This window comes from Empidonax traillii, unplaced genomic scaffold (genome assembly GCF_003031625.1).
Source record: "Empidonax traillii isolate 1590-97213 ecotype Southwest subspecies unplaced genomic scaffold, ASM303162v1 scaffold1815:size97932, whole genome shotgun sequence".
Lineage (NCBI taxonomy): Eukaryota > Metazoa > Chordata > Aves > Passeriformes > Tyrannidae > Empidonax > Empidonax traillii.
Window position 1 is genome coordinate 711 of NW_020957008.1, and position 19,655 is coordinate 20,365.

General features: G+C 42.4%; 1 protein-coding gene across 2 annotated transcripts; it reads right to left on the minus strand.

The window, feature by feature from the left end:
* Positions 1-5,568: 5,568 nt before the first annotated feature.
* On the minus strand, positions 5,569-16,891 carry KCNV1 (potassium voltage-gated channel modifier subfamily V member 1). Of its 2 annotated transcripts, XM_027908712.1 has the most exons (5): positions 16,783-16,891; positions 16,051-16,563; positions 13,737-14,263; positions 6,179-6,400; positions 5,937-6,074 (listed from the first exon to the last, which is right to left on the minus strand). In XM_027908712.1, exons 2-5 carry the CDS (start codon positions 16,530-16,532, stop codon positions 6,046-6,048), a joined length of 1,260 nt encoding a protein of 419 aa, XP_027764513.1. In that variant the 5' UTR covers positions 16,533-16,563; positions 16,783-16,891; the 3' UTR covers positions 5,937-6,045. The 2 variants fall into 2 exon arrangements, with proteins under 2 accessions (XP_027764512.1, XP_027764513.1); XM_027908711.1 differs by having other exon boundaries at positions 5,569-6,400.
* Positions 16,892-19,655: the final 2,764 nt, after the last annotated feature.

Below are 19,655 nucleotides of genomic sequence, written 5' to 3' on the forward strand. Positions count from 1 at the left end.
ACACAGGTTTGTGGGCTAGGTTTGTCTTCGTTTTGACAGTGAAAGACTGTGATTAGCAATTCTTCCATCTGTGGTTGTTTTTTTTTTTTTGGCAATTCCTGCCAGTAAGAGAAGATAGGAGGATTAAATGAAAACTGACCTAGAAATAACAAATAGCAACACCTGTAGATTGATTAAATTCAATCTTATTATTTTAACTTGGTGTTTACTTCTTAATGCTGATCTATAGAAGAGCAATGCAAATATGAAGGCGTACTCACACGTGGTTCAGGGCAGAGGTGTGTCTCATATACAAAGCTGAATGGGAGGATGAGGTATGAATTATTAGTATGTGATCTAATTTGTGGTATGGACCTATGATGCATGTTAGTTAATGAGCTGAAAGTAATTTCTTCCTCTGCACTGAACCTGAACCATATGTTCTCCATTTTTTATGAGAAGATATGAGGACTAACACACACGAGGTCAGTCACAAAAAGACACTGGTAAATCTCAGCTGAAGAACGTCAACTTCTTATTTTAAATTAAAATTAATTTAAATGTAAATTAATTTTCTCTTTCCTGTTCTACCTTCATTATTTTTCTTCTCATATATTCAGCATTAATAATAGCTAAATCTCTCTGTTCAGAGCTTCAGTAATAATAGCTTTTATCACTGCAGCATCTAACATTGCAAAAGCTCTGGAGTGAACCAACAGAGACTTTAACTCTGGCAGTTCCTGACATCATGTTCTAAAGGCTGTAATGATGTTGCTAGTCCAGGACAAAAGAGCTATGAGTTTATGAATGTTGCTTCACTAGACAGAAGTTCTGAAGCGAAGACATGTTCACTTTGGAATATTTTTCCATAATTTGTTTGGATTGCATAGCATATTTCATACATCAGGCTGAGAGTTACAATTCAGAAATCTGTAACAGAGAGACAGCTTTAAAGAGTGAAATCATTAGTATTCTTTAATTATTTTCAAGCCAATTGCTGGATTTTTTTGGCTGTGGTAAAAAAAAAAAGTGTTTAGGACAAGTCAATTCACTGTGCTTGTTTTTATGACTTCTTATAAGACTCAACCTAACTTCAGGTTGTTCTGGGTTCTTTGATATGTTGTAAATCCATCTCACTGGAAGCTTCTTGGGGGTATGAGAAAAACTGGGAATGCTTTTATGACATATGTGGGATTCCTTCCTTATCCTCACCCCAGCTAAAGGGGCTCCTGATGTCTGGAAAGCAAAAACACCAGCCCTATACCTCAGAGTCACAGTTTTGTCAGAAAATATTCTATCTCATATATAACAAACAACAACAAAGTTAGTTATAACTGAATTCTTCAGCTTAGTCTTTCATTAAAATCCGTTTCATTAAGGATGACTTCAGTCACTGACTGCTTATCAGGTCAAACTCACTATTTACACCCAAACTTAAATGTCTCATCAAACTGTTACGAGCAGTGAGTGTGCAGCAGCTCTGCTGTTGTCTGGAGATGTAGGTGTTTTCTAGTATTTGTGTTTAAATAAAAGGAAAAGCCATTATAATTGCAGGGTTCATTAAAACTCTCAAAAACCCCACCCTGATTGACAAGAGGTTGTAATTGAAAAATGCATTTCAGTCCTAGAGACATAACTGACTCCACCCTTACTCTTTGGGGACTGATCTTATCAAGAACCCAGAGCCCTGAAGGCCCCTGTCTGCAATCAGAGGTGTGACTACAGCCTGCACTGCTCTACCCTTTCTGCAGCGAGGCTGTGTGGTGGGAGCACAGACCACTGTGTACTGGAGACATCAGCAACAGCTGGTCTAGCGTGGTTTGGATGGCGAGCATCTCAACAGAGTATGTTCTGGTAGAGCTGTGTTTGTGCATGGATACTTCAAGGGAGTTTTGAGAGGACAATACTGTAGCAAATGAGAAAAACGTCATTCATTATCAAAATAATTATAACAAGATGAGAATATTTTGCTATGTTGGAAAACAAAAATAAATTACTTCATAAAAAACCTCTTAATTTTCTCCTTTTGCTTCTGCTCCTTTTTGTGCTCAACCACATTTGTCATGTGGCAAGCTCACAAGCTCAGAGTTGACCAGCAAAGTTCCTGTTTGGAGGAAAAATTGCTCAACTTACATAGTTTATACCAAATCAAGATTGAAGTGGTTTATTAACTTACTAACAACACATAATTAAAGTGATTGGTGAAGTATGCATTCAGGATTGATATCGCATGTAAAATATCAACAAACGTGAATTTCTAAACACTTGTAAAACAGCTTCAGAAGCTACCAGCCCACCCACCTCTCCAGGACATGGTTCCCTGGCATGCTGGTCTCTGCAACCTGGTCCTCCAGTATTTTGCTGGACTACCTCCAGTAGCCTATCCCTGTTTTCTTGTGCTGGGGAGCTCAGTACTGCACATATCACCCAGACCAGTGTCATCAGGCTGAGCAGAGGGGCAGGACCATCTCCCTTGACCTCCTGGCAGTGCTCTTCCTGATGGGACCCAGAGGCTGCTGGCTTTCTTCAAAGCAAAAATGACAAATTTTAGTCATGTTTAAAATGTTCTCGTGGATTTGGACCACACTGGCCCAAATGAAAAGCTGTCCCTAAGCATCTATAAACAAATACGCAAGATTTTTCAGACTGTTTGTCCACATTGTAGTCTATGCCACTACAAGAAGGCTGGAGAGGAATTTTTCTGTGAGAATATAGTGATAGGACAAGGGGGAATGGTTTTAAATTGAAAGAGGGCTGATTTAGATTAGATTTTAGAAAGAAATTCTTTACTATGAGGGTGGTGAGGTTGCCCAGTGTTGGATCATCTAGCATGGACCAAGTTTAATGGTGCCTGCACCTCGGCTTGTGCGCCTTTGCCCAGGTGTTGCTTCCAGGATTCCCTGGTTAGCAACATAACAGGAATAAATTTACTCTGCACTCTAGCTGTGAGTTTGTGGTCACCCCAGCTGTATGCTTGTGTCAACTCGCACACCTGGAGAAGTTGTGGATGTCCTATCCCTGCAAATGTCAAGGCCAGGCTGGATAGGGCTTGGAGCAATCTGCTTAAGTGGAAGATGTCCCTGCCTATGGCAAGGTGGTTGGAGCTGCATGATCTTTAAGGTCCCTTCCAACTCAAACTATTCTGTGATTCTATGATTCTGTGATTTTCACTATTACTGCTTCCTGTACTAGGGAAACAGGTTAATGCAGTCTTTCCTTGTATGCGCTGCAGCTACACCCTTTCATGTCAGTCTGTGGAAATACTTGGTGTTTAGAGTTAAAATGCTGATTTTTTAGCCAATGTCACTGATCCTTTCTGCCAAATCTGCTGAGGGATGGAAATGGCAGAACTGACGACAGGATGAGAAGTAGCTTCTTGTCTTTAGTGTGATATTCTAAAGATAGCACAGTAACGTTCTTTATTTGGTGCCTTAGTGGTGGCTATTTCCCAAATCTGTGGTATCAAGTACATGGTGCAGCTTCATGTTTTAGAGTTGTGATGTCCTGTACTGTGTGTTTCTTATTACGAATCCTCTGGTCCTTCTAAGAGCTGAAAGCAGAACTGGCCTTCCTCTGTAAAATGATTTGCTAGTCTCAGCCGATAATGTGATAGATAACCTTGCTGTATAAACAACATGATTAACAAACACTGCCTGGGAGACTGAATTTTAAATCAAGAGGTCTGAAAATAGAAGCCAAAGCAGCTACTGCATAAAGTCTGAGCCACGTTTCTCCATGGGTATTTCTAGGAAACTTGGTCTCCAGAGTTGGTAAAAGGAGTGAATCAACTAATACATCCCAGAACATTTCTCTCATTCTTTTGAGTCCTTCATAAAAAGCACAGGATGCAATAAAGCAGCCTTTCCCTGAAGAGAATCAATCAACTATCTAACTGCATTTCCTTTCTCAAACACAGATCAGATGCTGTACAAGAGAGCACAAAAGACATTACAAAACAGCCTTCCCACAATGAAAGCTTCTTCCTAATTCTCTATAATTAGAATGACTTTTGAATGAGAAACAGCCTGTACAATTTGTGCAGCCTGAGAGACTTCCTGCTCCAAGGAGCTATAAGATAATAACCTAGAGTGCACTGCATCAGACCTTCCCCTGCAGAATTAATTTTGTCTCCTGGACATCACTGGGAGTTTTATGATGGATTCAGATTATTTGGGCAGAGGGGAACAGTGTGATAACACAGTTTGCTCTCTGTTTAACTAAGACTATAATCTACAAATTTTCATGCTTGGGCAATTTCTGGTGGGGCAAGACACCCTCTTTCAATGTCCAGTGTTTTCCGTGGCTTCCTTCTGACCCTGATGACAGCTGCATGTGCTGCTTTGGTCCCAAATCCAAACGCTGACTGATGCCAGCTGATAAATCAGAAAAAGTTTCATACCAAAAGTTTGCATCAAGGTGCCCTTGAAAATCTTGCTTGCTGTATTATGTTTACACCTCAATTTACAGGGAATGACAGAAAAACACACTGTTGTTTCAAAATAAGTATTATTCAATGTTTATTAAAAGCAGGTTTTTTCACCCATTCATATATCTTTGAAGGCAGTTTAAGCCTTCTATGTACATAAATACATAAAGTTAAATAATCCACGGTTAATAGATCTTTTTATTATCTATATTGCCCCAAAGAAATGTGACATGGGAGAGGTCTGTGACTTTATTTATTTAACCTACTAGTTGAGTTATATGCATTCTATGGTAATGTCATAGTCTAGGACAGTGAAATTATATTAAAGAAAAGCTTTGTTTATTAAGAATGGTATTGGACCACTGTAGAGGTAAGTGGTGGGAAACTGAACCGAAAAAACCTTTGACTGTATTACTTTTTTTCTTTGCTTACTGAATTAGAGTAATCCAAGAAGTACTCATTTTTCCTTTGGAAAAAAAGAATTTATTGAAGTGTTTTTCTAAAAATGGGTCAGTGAAGATTTAAGTTTTAAAAAATCTGATCCACTTGGAATACCTACTGATTTTAAAGGGAGACAGAGAAATTAGTAACTTTTTATCTTTTACAATTTCTGTTTCATCTGCTATCCAGTGGTCACTTTACTTGAGCACAAAAACTGTTTAGCTGCACAAATATGGCATGGAAATCCAAACACATAAAAAAGGTATAGTTCAAATTAAGTTTGTAAATACTTCTATATTGCAAAGGCTGTATTAGCTCTTGAAACTTCTGAAGTGAATACAGATGATGCTCTACAGTATGGCACTTATTTCATGACTGTTTTATACTTTGCTAAAGACCTTGCATCTGGTTAATATTTTCACCTATCTCCTGATACCCATTATCTATCTGGTAGCCACTTGCTTCTCTTCAAATGAGGAAATTTCAAACCTATGCACCCTGCTACACTGCTCCAGTCTAATACCCTCTTTTTCATGCAAATAGAGTAGAAGATCGGTGTAAGAAAAGGCATCAAGATTAAGCTTGTTATAGGAATGTCATCCTAAATTTATTCAGCATTTCACTTTCTTGGACTTCCCTTTTCAGTTTTCCTGAATGACTTTGACTTTTGTTCTCCCAGTGCAATTACAAAACTTAGATGTTTAAAATTCAAAACACTGTGGCAATTTTCACCAAGACTTTATTATTATACATTAGCAGGGATATAAGATTGGACAAACCATTGCATCATTGTTTTACTTGCATGGATTTATTATTTCCCAATTCACCCACCACAATCCAGTTCTGAAAGCAGGTTTTAGAGCCCATTGAGAGATTTCATGTCATGAATTCTACCTTTTGTATATAATTGTTATTTCAGTACATCCAAGTAAGTAAAACTCCAACTGGAAAAACAAATACACTATGTGGAGAATAATAAAAAAGGAGACACCTAATACCACATTTTTTAATTAGTGTATGTGCTATACAAGGTGAAATAACTTCAAAACCAAAAATCATCTGCACCACTGCTCCTTGTACTTGCTCTCTCTCTGCTCTTTAACCGTAACATGTCCATGACACTGCGTGCATATATGTCTCGCAAATTGACATTGATATTTGAGTCGCTGGATGAGTTTTTCATGAGTTTCTTTAAAGCTTCACGCTGCCGTAGAGCAGCTTCTTTTATCTTCAGTGTAAAATAACAGGCAGAAAAACGGTCATTTATTATAGCTATTGGTAAAGCCAAAACTAGTATTCCTGATAGAATACACATAAAGGCTACTACCTTACCAATGGTAGTGTCTGGTCTAATGTCCCCATAACCAACTGTTGTCATGGAAGTTGTTGCCCACCACCACGCACCAGGTACGCTTGTGAAAGTGGTGCCCGGCACACCTTGCTCAACAAAGTACTCCACAGTGGAAAATATAGAGATTCCTACAGAGAGGAAAAGCAGTAGAAGGCCAACTTCCTCATAGCACTGAGCGATAGTCATCCCAAGAGACCGCAAGCCTGGAAGACAAGAAAGGCTGTCAGTAGGTTGATTCGTGTAGCTGTCATCACAGCTTTGCAAAGCATCTCTTACCTAAAAGCCGACTGCTTTATGTTTTTCTTTAACATGGTGAACATGTTTTGACAATCACAAAAGCAAAAAGGTTGGAAAAGATCTCCAAGATCATCAACTCCAACCTGTAACTGAACACCACCTTGTCAGCTAGATCACAGCACTAAGTGCCATATCCGTTGTTTCATGAATACTTGCAGTGATGGTGACTCCACCAGCTCCCTGGGCAGCCTGTTCCAATGCTTAATCACCCTTTCTGTGAAGAAATTCTTCCTAATGTCCAACCTGAACCTCTCCTGGACAGCCTGAGGCCATTTCCTCTTGCCCTGCCATCTGTTGCCTGGGAGGGGAGGCTGACCCCCACCTCACTACAACCTCCTTTCAGGTAGTTGTAAAGAATAATAAGGTCCCCCTTGAGCCTACTTTTCTCCAGGAGAAACAACTACAGCTTCCTCAGCCGCTCCTTTTATATGACTTACTCTCTAGACCCTTTACCAGCTTCCTCGTCCTTCTCTGGACTCATTCCAGCACTTCAATGTCTTTCTTGTAGTGAGGGACCCAGAACTGGACACAGTACTTGAAGCGCAGCCTCACCAGTGCTAAGTACAGGGTGATGACAGCTTTCCTAAACCTGCTGGCCTCACTATAGAGGCCAGGATGCCATTGGCCTTCTCAGCCACCTGAGCACACTTCTGGCTCATGTTCAGCTGCCTGTTGATCAGCTCCCCAAGATCCTTTTCCATCACACAGCTTTCCAGTCACTCTTCCCCCAGCCTGTAGTGCTGCATGGGGTTGTTGTGACCCAAGTGCAGGACATGGCACTTTGCCTTAATGAACCTCATACCACTGGCCTCAGCCCATCGATCCAGCCTGTCCATATCCCACTTCAGAGCCCTCCTACCCTGAAGCAGATCAACACTCCCAACCAATTTAGTGACATCTTCTGCCAGCTCCCTCATAACCCTAGGGTGAATCCCATCTGGCCTCATAGACTTGGATTGCAGAGGGTCTATGCTGCTCCTTCTCCCTGTCCACCAGCTCAGGGGGATGGTTGCCACGAGGATAACCGGTCTCTCTGTTAAAGACTGGCGTAAAGAAGGATTAAGTACCTCAGCCTTTTCCTCATCCTTGGTGATAATAATCCCCCTACGTTCAATAAAGGATAGAGATTGTCCTTGGCTCTTCTTTGGTTGGTCATGCACTTTGAAAAACACTCTTTATTACCTTTCACAATGATGGCCAGAATGAGTTCTAGCTGAGCTTTCACTTTTCTAATTTTCTCTCTACATGACCTAACAAAATCCTTGTGCTCTTCCCGAGTTCTGCCCCTTTTTCCAAGGGTCGTAAACTCTCTTTTCTTCCCTGAGTTTCAGTAAAAGCTCTGTGTCCAGACAGGCCGGTCTTCTTCCCTACTGGCTCATCTTTAGACACATAGGGATAGCCTGCTCCTGTACCTTTAAGATTTCTTTCTTAAAGTGTGTCCAGCTGTCCTTGACCCCTCTGTTTTTATGGGCTGTTTCCCAAGGCACTCTCTGAACCAGTGTCCTGAACAGGCCAAAGTCTGCCCTCCAGAAGTCCAAGGCAGTGGTTTTGTTGAGCTCCTCCCTCACTTCACCAAGAATCAAAAAGTCTATCATTTTATAGTCACTATACCCAAGATGGCCTCTGACCACCACGTCTCTCACAAACCCTTCTTCTGGTCTAGTGGGTCACTGCCCCTTGTAGGCTAAAAAGAGGTGCTGCTCTCAACACTACTGAGAAAAAGTGATTTAAAGAAATAGATCAAAATCTTAGAGTGAACCTCTGACATAATCTCTATTTCCTTAAAAGAGAGCATATAAATTCTCCTCATTACTTACCATTTGAACCATGCACACATATACTTTAGACAAATTAGCCTACCTTGATTTAGTAGCTGGCTATAAGAGAAGATCTAGCACAGCTTTTAATGTTATCTAAATAACTATTTAAAAGCACACTAAAAGAACCAGCTTCACACTTCGAAGCTGAACATGCCAAGCCTCTGTTTTCCAGCCATTGTCCTATTTTTCTCTTGGACCAAGCAGTCCTCAGCTACCAAATTCATAGTCTCAGGTTAGAACTGGCTTAGAGCCCAGTTCAGTTCACTCAGTAACTTTCTTTTTTCTTAAGGGCTGTTTCCAATCCTTCTATAGTTGTTGCAGACTGACCCCTTTTTCCCCCAAAACTATCACCTTGTATCTGTAGACATAAAAAAAAAAAAAATACGGCTTTCCAGCAACAGCTGCACTTGTGCCAAACTGGGGATGGCAAAGCCTCCCAATGCAAGCTTGTAATCCCGTTAATTTACTGATGTTGCATCAGTCCTGTTCCCTATGAGCTGCACAGGGAGTTCAGGTGCAGCCAACCAGTCTCCATAAACCCCTACATTCCTTTCAGAGCTGCTGCTTCAAGGCTACAGTGCCTGACAAAGCAAGCAGGAAAGTAAATCCAAAAATAGTGCAATGGATAAATGTTACACACATGAACAACAAAGGAAGATAACAGGGTACCAATTCAGCTGAGACACGTGGGAGACTGAAAATTATCTTTTGAATTGCAAGTGACTTTGGATTGGTTTTTAATACCATTCTTTAAAAGTGTGCTGTGTTTTCTCCAATTAAATGAGAAACCACATTATTTATGAATTACCCTTCATGGGGTAAACTTATCGCTAAGCTAATGTTTGCAAAATAGCTTACTGGAGCTCTGCCTCTGCTTGCAGACTTCATACACTCATTAGTGTTATAAGCAATTTTATTTGCTGTTCCTTTCACAGTCTCAAACTACAAGATGTTAAATGTCTTGCTTTTTGCTCTTTCTTTTCCCCTGCAGGTCTAATGGGTTTTAAAGCTTTTTTTCATGTACAGACAACAATGGAAGTACACACTACAGTTTGTAGGGAATGTTTTGCTGTTTTTTTTCAATGCTATCTGCTACTAACTCCAGTTAAGAACTTGCCATATTCAAGTTTTATATTACTATAACTATGATCTGTTGGTTACAATGATACAAATTAAATCTGTAACACAAGGGGAATAAGATATATCAGTTGAAATCTTTTCTCTCTTATTATGACTGCCTCTATATTTTGGAAACACTAGTATCAGCAGTACCAAAGCTCTGTAAGATAACTGCAAGGACCCAGATTAAATTCTCATCTTCCAAGGAAGTTACTGTGATCCATTGCTCTGTAAAACTTCCTGCTGAACAAGGTAGTAAATCCTTTCAGGTGAACTAGGAAGAAGGTACTCCAATTTAAAATTACCCCTGTAGCACTTCTTTTCAAAGCATAAATTAATACTATAAAAGCCAAGGTTTTTACCTTACGATTGTTCTTGAGAATATTATAGCTAGAAAAAATGCATCTCTTGTATAAAACAGATTAAAATAAGGAGGAACAGAACAGTGATTGTTGACTCTTTGTATCACATTGATGACACCTTCAGTAAAATATTTTTCCTATAGTTAATTATTCGAATTGTTCAGGAGTTTGATTTTTTTTCTTATTATTCTTAGTTCCGTTATACTCACCTGAAATTATGATATAATTCTTCATGTCTTTAGATGAAGTCAGGAAACATTTTTAGACAAATTTATGAATCAGACAAGTTACTGGACTCCACATCTCATTTTAAGTGAGAATCAGTTGGTATACTATAATCACACATATAAAGTATTCTACTATATTATTTTGTAACTTTTTAAAACGTCTACGAGCCGTAGCACATGACCAAACTAGGGCTGTTCCAGCACAGACACCTCAGCAAGTCTTACAGTTTCCCAAGAGAACTCTTTGCCAGGAGATGTGACAGCTTGGTTACTCATGCTTGCAAGGTGCTAAGGTGCTGTAACAGAGTTGGTGTGAGGCTGGCAAGCAGCCCCAGCCCTGGCAGTAGGAAGGGGAAGCTTTTCTGCCATTCAGGTCAAGTTCCATCTCTCTATTGCCCAAATAGACTTGGCACTACAACCTGATATTCAGAAGCTTCAATTTACACAGTGTTTAAATAATCCTAAATTTTTTAGCACTAAAAGTGCTGAAGTTTCATTTTTCATGTCTCCAGCGGCATGACAGCCTGAAATATGTTACAGTCTTCTCTCAGATATATGCCCATTGCCATCACAAGTAAGATGCACACTTCTCAAGAAGTCCCTCTGTAAGTGCTTCCCAGAGGAACACCAGCAAAACTTCAGAGAAAACAAGGCCCCAGGAGGAAGGCAACAGCTGAGGAGCATCAGAGAACAAGATAAATGCAGGTTCAGTTCTCATCTATTCTTGAAGCCACTAAAATACATAATTTTGATATCTCGGAAGACTAGTCTCACCCCCTAACTACACATTTTATGGATAGAGGTACTACTGATTTCTCAGTGGTTCCTTGAGGAACTATAGCACTTTGCATAAATAATTACATCAGTCTAGACCAGGTGTTCCCAGGTATCACATCCCTCCCGTGAGCTCGCTTCAGCCTCCAAAGGGGCAGAAATTACTTTTTTCATTTCTTTTTCTGTCCTTTTCCCACAGAAAGGGTTAATTTGCCCTGTCTTGAAAGTGAAGAAAAGAACTGATATATTTTTTTTCCCTGAGAGCAGGACAAGGCTGCAGTTGTGATCCTAGTTTTGTTAGGGCTCTGCATAGCACTACAGAGACGTTCTCCTTGTGACTGTGAACACCCCACTTGGTGAAAGAATTGCTGCCTTCACCTTCTGACCCTGTACTCCTCTTGCCACACAAAACAACTGAGCATGAAGCTTTGTCAGGTCTGAGAATGCAGGAGTGTGAGAGAAGCTTCATTGGGAGGCAGGTTTAAGCTGCCAGATCTGAGGCAAGAGAGCAGAAGAGTTGCAAGCACCACCCCTGAACACTGAAATTTATCTGTCTAGAGACGTGCAAGGAGGACGGTCTCTATGCATGATACTTATGGGGTTCATCTGTATTAGGACTTGTGGTTAAGAATGTATTTAGAAGCATATGAACAAAGCTCTCTTCTGCAACATACCTCTAGTGGTCAGAAACTGGGCTTCAGATCTGCAAGTGTTTCTATTTTGATTTATTAGCATATTTATTATTCATTTAATCTTATTAGCAGCATTTCTTCTGACAGAAGATGAAAACAGCAAGTTTCTACATTTAAATTATACAGATCTGATTTAGCATTCTGGACCTTAATGGGCAGCAACTGAACTACCAAAGAAGCAAGCAAGTGATGGTAACACTGCTCTGAACAGTTTAAACAGATATGTATGTTGCTTTTTGTACTTTGAAACCGGTATTTTGCTCCCAGGAAAAAGAATGAGTATATGGTTCCAGCACATCTCCAGATTAGGATACTAGATTTTTATATAATTTATATATTTTTATCACTTCTACCTAACATGGAATTATTAAACTCAATATTAAGGGCACTCAACATTGTGACATAGTGTGGTAATACTGAATAACGATTGTAAGAATAAACAGGTTCAAGTGTTTTGACCATCCATGAAAGTTAATGTACTTGAAGTTAACAGTTATACAAGCAGCTGAAACATGTTTTCAAACTGATCGAGCCACAGAACTGAGTTTCAGACATTCATTCTGTAGCTGTAAAATGCAATAAACCAGAAACTTTATAACTAGAATCAACATACTTTTGGATGACTGTTTCGTTAGTCAGCACAGAAGTGCCTTGATGAAATTAAATCTTTTTCTTATTTACAAAATACAGTTAGAGAGGAAGGCACTCACTTTAGTGCTACCATCAAAGTGGGTATAAGCCTTTCTTTCAAAAAACCTCAACCAAACCCTGAAAAACTTAAAAGAGTGAAGCAAAACTGACACACTGCCAAACCAAACCATTATAAACTTACTCTCAACTGCTTTCTAAGGGACAGTTATGCATCAATATAGGAATAATCAAGGGTTGAGAGTAAGATAAGGATACTTCCCAAACCCCTGTGATTATGCTTAGTAGCATCAAAGCTACTCCAGCCCATTGTTCATTGAGAACAAAAACAGAGGCACATTCTGCTGCTGTGAGCACACTGTAACTCCTGCTGAACTGGGACCAATTCACAGAGATGGCTTTCAAAACAAATGGACAGGCATCAACCAATTCCTGCTTTGTGGCTGGAATCCTGGAAGGGTACATTGGGTGCATTTTAAGAACGATCATCACTGCCTTCAGAACAGGCTAATATTGCAGGACACAGACCATGATTTACTATTGGGATCTAATTTTTCAGAGCTCGAAGTGTTGGCTGAACATCTCTCCTGTAGAATTTAGCACAACATTCTGCACTGATTTAAGTGGAAACATAATTAAATAATTTTAAAAATGCCAAGCACTGGACAATATCATGGCATGGACAGGGTATGGTGAGAATACAGCTTTTATTCTTTCATATAGCCAGGCATGCACACATTATGAAGTAGTAATAAAAACAGGGGAAACACAAGAGCAAATGCAACACCTTCCAATCATTTCCAGCTTCCTCTGATAAATTTCCATTAGAAAACATTACCTTCTATGCCTTTCTTTCCCAGAGAGAGTGAACAAAATGTTTCTCATAAATGCATTTTACCTTCCATCCCATCTCTGCTTGCTGTCCATCCACTGGTCTGCTAACCAGTCAGGGGTGCTTGGACACTCAGGGCCCCACACCAGTGCATGAACATGGATTGAACCCAGCACTGCTGGTCTGTGTTGCATCCACGTCCAACTTGGTAAGCACTGGGATACCAGTGGGTTCAACAGAGCAAGAGAGCCCCTCAACCCATCACCTGCAAAGATTCAGCTTAAACAATTTTCTTGAAATATACTCTATTGTGGTTGTTTTTAGGACCTATGATGTAGACTAAAATCATGATATATTTCTTTCCATATACTTTTAAACAAAACAAATTATCGCAGCTGTCATGAGTGGGCCTTGGATAATACAAAAAGGATGTGCCAGTGATCTCTGTTGTTTCCCTAAAAAAATCAACTCAAATATATTTTTTTAAATTTATGACACTGAATGACTGGTGCATGCAACTTTAGGATCTGTTTTTGTGGAAGTTCTATGCAAACAATATACAATGGCATTCTGAAGAGCTAAAATTTATCAGAGAAGGCCCTTGTCACTCAATTATAGGGTCCAAAAGTAAGACTTTCACAAGCAATTGCTGCTAACATACTGTGTAAAAAACTTGGGCAGAAATACCCACAAAATGGAGGACTGTGCCCAGGGACAACTGTTGCAGGCAGCAAAATTAAGAAGTACCACTGCTATGGCCAAAAGTACCTGTTGAATGTCTTCCCAGCTTCAACATCCGCAGGGCTCGGAGCAGTCTCAGCACTTGGACAATACGTCCCACGTTCTCCAGTTCTTGGGAGCTCTCACCACCACACAGGCTCTCCACCAGCAGGGTGATGTAGAATGGCAAAATAGCAAGGAGGTCTATGATGTTTGCCACACTCCTTAGGAAGCGACACCGGTCTCGTGCACACAGGAACCTCAGAACAAACTCCACTGTGAACCACGCAATGCACAGGTACTCGAGGGCATCCAGCAGTGGCGGTGCCAGCCAGCTTAGCTCTACCGAAATCAAAGCCATGTTGGCAATGGACACAACAACAAAAACCATGGACAAAGTGCCAAAAGTTCTGGCTGCTGCAGAGGAGCCAGGCTTTTCCAAAACTTCCCAAAGTTTCTGTCTGACATTGGGACAGAGGCTACCAGAAAAGTCCTCTTCTTCATCTTGGGCATCCAGTTCTTCTGCATCTTTCTTGATGTCTAAGGCTTCACTCAGCTCCTTTCTCCTGAAGTACCTGTCCAGGAACCACCCCCCCCCCCCAAAAAGATTTTTAATACCAATATGCATATGCTTTTCATCCTGTACCATGAAAGTCATTACACATTAATACATATTAAAGTATACCATACTCAGAAAACCCTAATATCAAGCATATGGTGGAAGATTTTGTTAACTGAAACCCTGCAGCATGTTTCCACTGACCTGATATACTTCTATTCCCCCATTTTGCATCACTGACACTTTCTGTGTGCAGAGTAATTTTATTCTGATATCGTTTTATTTATATGGATCATGTTGACTACAGCAGAATCTGCTGCATGACTAACATGCATTCTTGTAAGCAATTCTGTCATCCCCAGATCCTCTGCTTTAAAACGGTTCTCAGTTTGATTAATTATATTGCATTTTTATTACATTGGTGTGTATTTGTAATACTAAAACTGATGGCATAATAAAAGCCAGAAAATGAAGTTCTGATCAATACATACTAAGATGGCAAGGTATCTTTCTTTTTTTTATATATATCTATGGGTCCTCACACAAAGAGCACAAGCATTTGTGCTGAGCAAAACTTATGGACTGAAAATACATAACTTGTCAGAGCAAGAGTACATTTACAGAATAATGGCATGAAACAAAAACATACTGAAAGTACACTAAAAAAGTATTTTTTTCTTTCAGATCTGTATTTGTTGACTGTTGTGAAGTTCAAGCCATAGACAAAGGGATTATGCAAGTTTGCCTTCACTTAATACACAATTAGTCCTGCATAAGCCAAAGAGGTCTGTAGTTCCTTGTATCACCAAAGAAGTAGGAACTTTCAGTTACATCTCTCAGGGAAGGAAGAGAGGGATGAAAACTAGGCTCCAGCTCTCTCAAGCTACAGAACTAAACCATAGTAGGATAACTGGTTTCCTTTGGGCATGAGATTGCTTGTTTCTTTCCAGTAATTTTGACATAACTGCTTTAGATAAATAGCACTTACACTCTTTAGAAAATTCATTTCTTCAACACTAAAAAATCAAACCAGTACCATTAAAAATGGTGGGAAAAATTAAAATGAACTGCAAATAGAATTAACAGAAACATCCTGGGGGTGGTTCAGTCGAAACCCACCTCGTTCCTAAACTGCCTATTACAATTTGTCTCCAGTGAGCCATGTTCCTGCTGTTGCTACCCCCTCCTTCTAAGCTGCTACATCCATGTGTGATGCTTCCTTTCATGGCTCCTGCTGAAGCCATGACACCCACACTCTGCCTGGCAGGTGACCAGCCCCCTCTTCTGCCTCTCCTGCTTGGATTTGGAAATCCTTCAAAATGAAAGTGTGGGGTGAGGAGGATTCAAACCCTCCCAGCATCATGCTTGACTCCACATCCAATCACTCTATGATAACCTCAAACTGAATGACTGAAGGGGCATCTCTCCTTTCACAATCTTTTTCATCTCCAGCATTGTCCTCTTCAAACATTTGAGCTTCTGTGGCCAGTCTGAAGCCAGTACACGACAACCCAGACCATCTTCCTTTTAGGGTCTCACTATTTTGACCTCACTGCCTATGTGTCCCTCAGCAAAGGTTATCTGTGACCTCCCCCAATACATCTCCTCCCATTTTTGACACCCATACACCTCCAGAGCAGCACTCAGGGCTGAATTCACCCAGCTTTGAGCACACTTTTCTGAAAGCCCTGCTACCTCACCTATCCCCACTGCTGTGTCTCTCATCTGTGTGTCCCTAAATGTAAGTCAGTGCTGAGCTCACCCAGCCCACTATCCCGCAAATCTCATCTTCCCACAACTCACCGGTCTCTGCAGCAGGAATCAATGCTGAGCTCATCCAAACCCCAGTATTGGATCTCTTGCAGGAACGAGAGTGCACAAAGCTGCTCCATCACATGCAGCCTCCCTGTCTGGTAGTAATTCAGGATGTAGTGAAATGCCTGTGAGCTCCGATCAAAGAAATATTCATTCTCCACAAGGTTGGCATCATCACAAAGCTCAAGGAGGCCAGAAGCCACATCCCGGGCAGCAGAGACCACTACAGCCAGTTTGCCAAGGCGAGTGTCAGGGTAGCAAGACAAAGTTTGCTGGGACATCACAAAGCGGCTGCCTCCTACATTGATAGTAAAGCAGTCCAAGGGGGGAATGACCTTCTGGAGCAGGGGTCCCTGATCTTCCTCACTGGAGAAAACACTGGAGTTCAGCGAACCCAGGGACGTGCTACTCCCTGGTTCGTCCAGGGATGCTTGGGAAGAAAGAGACATGCAGCAGGGAGGCGACTTCATCCTGTAGCTGCCAGCAGCAGCCCACACTCTCCTGGATCAAAAACACAACAAGGCTGCAGAGAAGACTGCCCCGCCTGGGGGGCGGCCAGACCAGGCTGGGAATGGGTGCCTTGGTTCTGGCTACCGTCCCAGGGACACCTCACCGCCCCCGCTGACTCCGAGCGGTGCCTCCATCTAAGCGGAGATCAGGGGAGTGTTGCACAGCCCAAAGCCTCCCGCACACCCGAGGATGCTGAAGAAGCCACGGTACCTGAGGCGGCGTCACCTCGTGCTGTCCGCGCCGGCACCATCCGCCCGCGACGGCCCCTCCGCTTCTGCGCTCATCTCCAGCCGCTGGGTCGGAGTGCGGGAAACCAACTGGGACGGCACAACACGGAACACTGGCTTCAGCGGGGACTCCGGGCAGCGCCCCGACAGCAGCCTTGGGGACTGCGCCTCTGCCTGGCCCGTCCCCTCCCGCCCCGCACCCGCACCCGCACTTCGCCCGGGGCTGCTGCTGCCAGAGACAAGCCCTGCGCCCCTCAGCCCCCGTCTCCGGGGCAGCCGCCACGGACCGGGCGAATCGGCACGGCTGCTCCCCACGGCCGGCACGGCCACCCTCCGCTCCGCCGCCCCCGCCCTCCTCACCTGCCCCCGCCCTCCTCACCTGCCCCCGCCCTCCTCACCTGCCCCCGCCCTCCTCTCACCTGCCCCCGCCTCACCTGCCCGCCGCCCGGCTGTGCCGCCCCCTCGGCGGCAGCCTCCGCTCGCTCCTCCGGCTCCAAAGCTCCGGGCAGCGCCAGCGCCCCTCCATGGCGGGCCATGTGCTGCGGGGGGCAGGCGGGAGCGGGGGCTGCGCGGGCCGGGCCGGGCGGGGCCGCTGCGGGGCCGAGCCGAGCAGGAGCTGCCCCCGCCCCGCCCCGCCCCGCCCCGGCACTGCCCCGGCACTGCCCGGGCACGGCCCCACACCGCGGGACTCTGCGGCCGCAGGAGCGGCGGTGCTGGAGTGGGGCGGGTCGGTTCCGCTGTGTGCCTGCGCTCCGGGCTCCCTGTGCCCAAAGAGTGCTCCCTGCGGGACAAACCGGCCCTTGCGAACTTCTGTGAGAGAGTTGGCAGGGCTGTTTGGAATTCGTCCTCCCGTACTGTGTGGAACCCCAGACGTGTTTTTAAGTAGATAATGCGTCCTCACTTAGGCTGCCTGCTCCCACGGCTCAAGTCTGAAGTCACTCGCGTAAAAGCAGTCATTGTAAAGGTGTGCGTGAGCGAGCCTGTTTTAACTGAGCTGCAGTCAACGTTTTCAAAAATACTCAGGAGTATCTTTGTCATCCTCCTGTGCTGACTTTGTAAGTCCTCAATTCACCCTCCTCACTGTATTTCCTTTTCTCCTATGAAACAGTTATTTCTGACAAATTTTAAATATTTGCTCTGACAAATTTAAAATGTTTGCGTTTGCAAATTTGCATTTTCTGCTGCCTCTGACTCCTTGCCAGGGCACGCAAAATATGGCATTTTGTGTTGTGCCACCAGCATCGTGTGCTGTGCCACCAGCATCGTGCTGTGCCACCAACTTTTGATTCCACTTGTTGCATACAGATGTGTCCAGTTATGCACATTTCTAACATTTACTGCAGAGTGGCTTTGTAGCAGTTCATCTTTTGGATGCTGGTAATCCATATTTTAAATGAGGCTGAGCTGAACATTTACTGTATTGCAGCGTTACAACACCCGCAGCAACCGCTCTACACAGCATTTGTTGGCATAGAAATCAGCTCCAAGTGACTGTTGGCAAAGACATACACTGATCAGAGAGAATCTGGTAGAGAAGAGCAAGGGTGGGGTTTGGAAGTCATAGTCCGAGAAGAAAAGACAGAGTGGAAGAGAATGAGCATTGTAACAGTCGTCAGCCATGTGAAAAGCTGCTCACAAAGATGAACGGTTCTTCTTGGATACATTGGACAGGTGTAAAAATTATGGATTTCAAATGTGTCATAAAGAAAAATAATTACTTATTTGCATAGACATTTCAGGAATATTTTCTCCATTAGAAAGGAGATCTGAAAACACTCCCATCACAATGATTCCAGGGGTGGATGCTTCCAATTACTTCAGATCTACTGGTGTTTCTAAAAGCCTGGCTATAAGTTTCGATTTTGTCTAGTCAAAGTGAGTATCAAATGCCTAGCCTCATTAAAACTATTGATAATTTCTCATAAAATACTCTGATGTATTATTTTCAGCACATGTGGAGGACTTTGAGGGACATAGTTTAATTTTTTGTTTATTTATGTCCTTTATGGAATAATGCCTGCATACAGATATGTCACTTCAAAGTAAATTTTTTGTCTGATTATCAGATGTTCAGACCAGAATGTTTTCTTCAAAGCACTAGAGGAAAGCCATGTGTTGAGGATATTCTTTCCCTCAGTTTCACGCATTTTTCTATTTACTCCTCACTGCAGGAAAGAGACATCACCAGCAAAATACCATGGCGTTCATAACTTCCATAATGTGAACTCACATCACCACAATTAGACAGGAGATCCACGTATGATATAGCATCTTAATTCTGAGTGCTGGTTCTCTTCTAGTCATAAACTTAGATTTTCATTAAAAAAGGAACTTTCAGAAAAACTGTTGTGAAAATTATTTTCAAATGTACCAATAAAATAAAGCTGGGACATTTCAAAGAAATTAGAAAAAATGTTTTATGAGTAGAAGGCTCAAAAATGGACAATTTGTTTTTCTAGCACTAGAGACACAAGAAACAGGCACTGCTGGCACATATTCCATTTTCTATGGAACTCTTAAAGGAGCTGCTGTTCGTTGTTCCTGTTCACTTGTACGTGAGGAACCAAAGTAACAACTTCTGTAATTTTGTTATTCCTTGGTAAACCGACTCAAGCAACCATATTTGTATAGCAGTGGAAAAAACTGCTATAACAGTACAAAGAGTCATTTGGTCTTACTCACTCTGCCAGTGAAGTGCTGCTGCTGAAGTGAACCATGGACATTTCCAAGGTGGTTTGGCTCGTGGAATTTGTAATGTTGGATGGAACCATGCCTGCCTGGTTCAGAGCTGTGGTTGAGACCAAAGGGGTTACTGTACTGCTTTGTCACGTCAGAGTATCTGTGACAACTGAACGC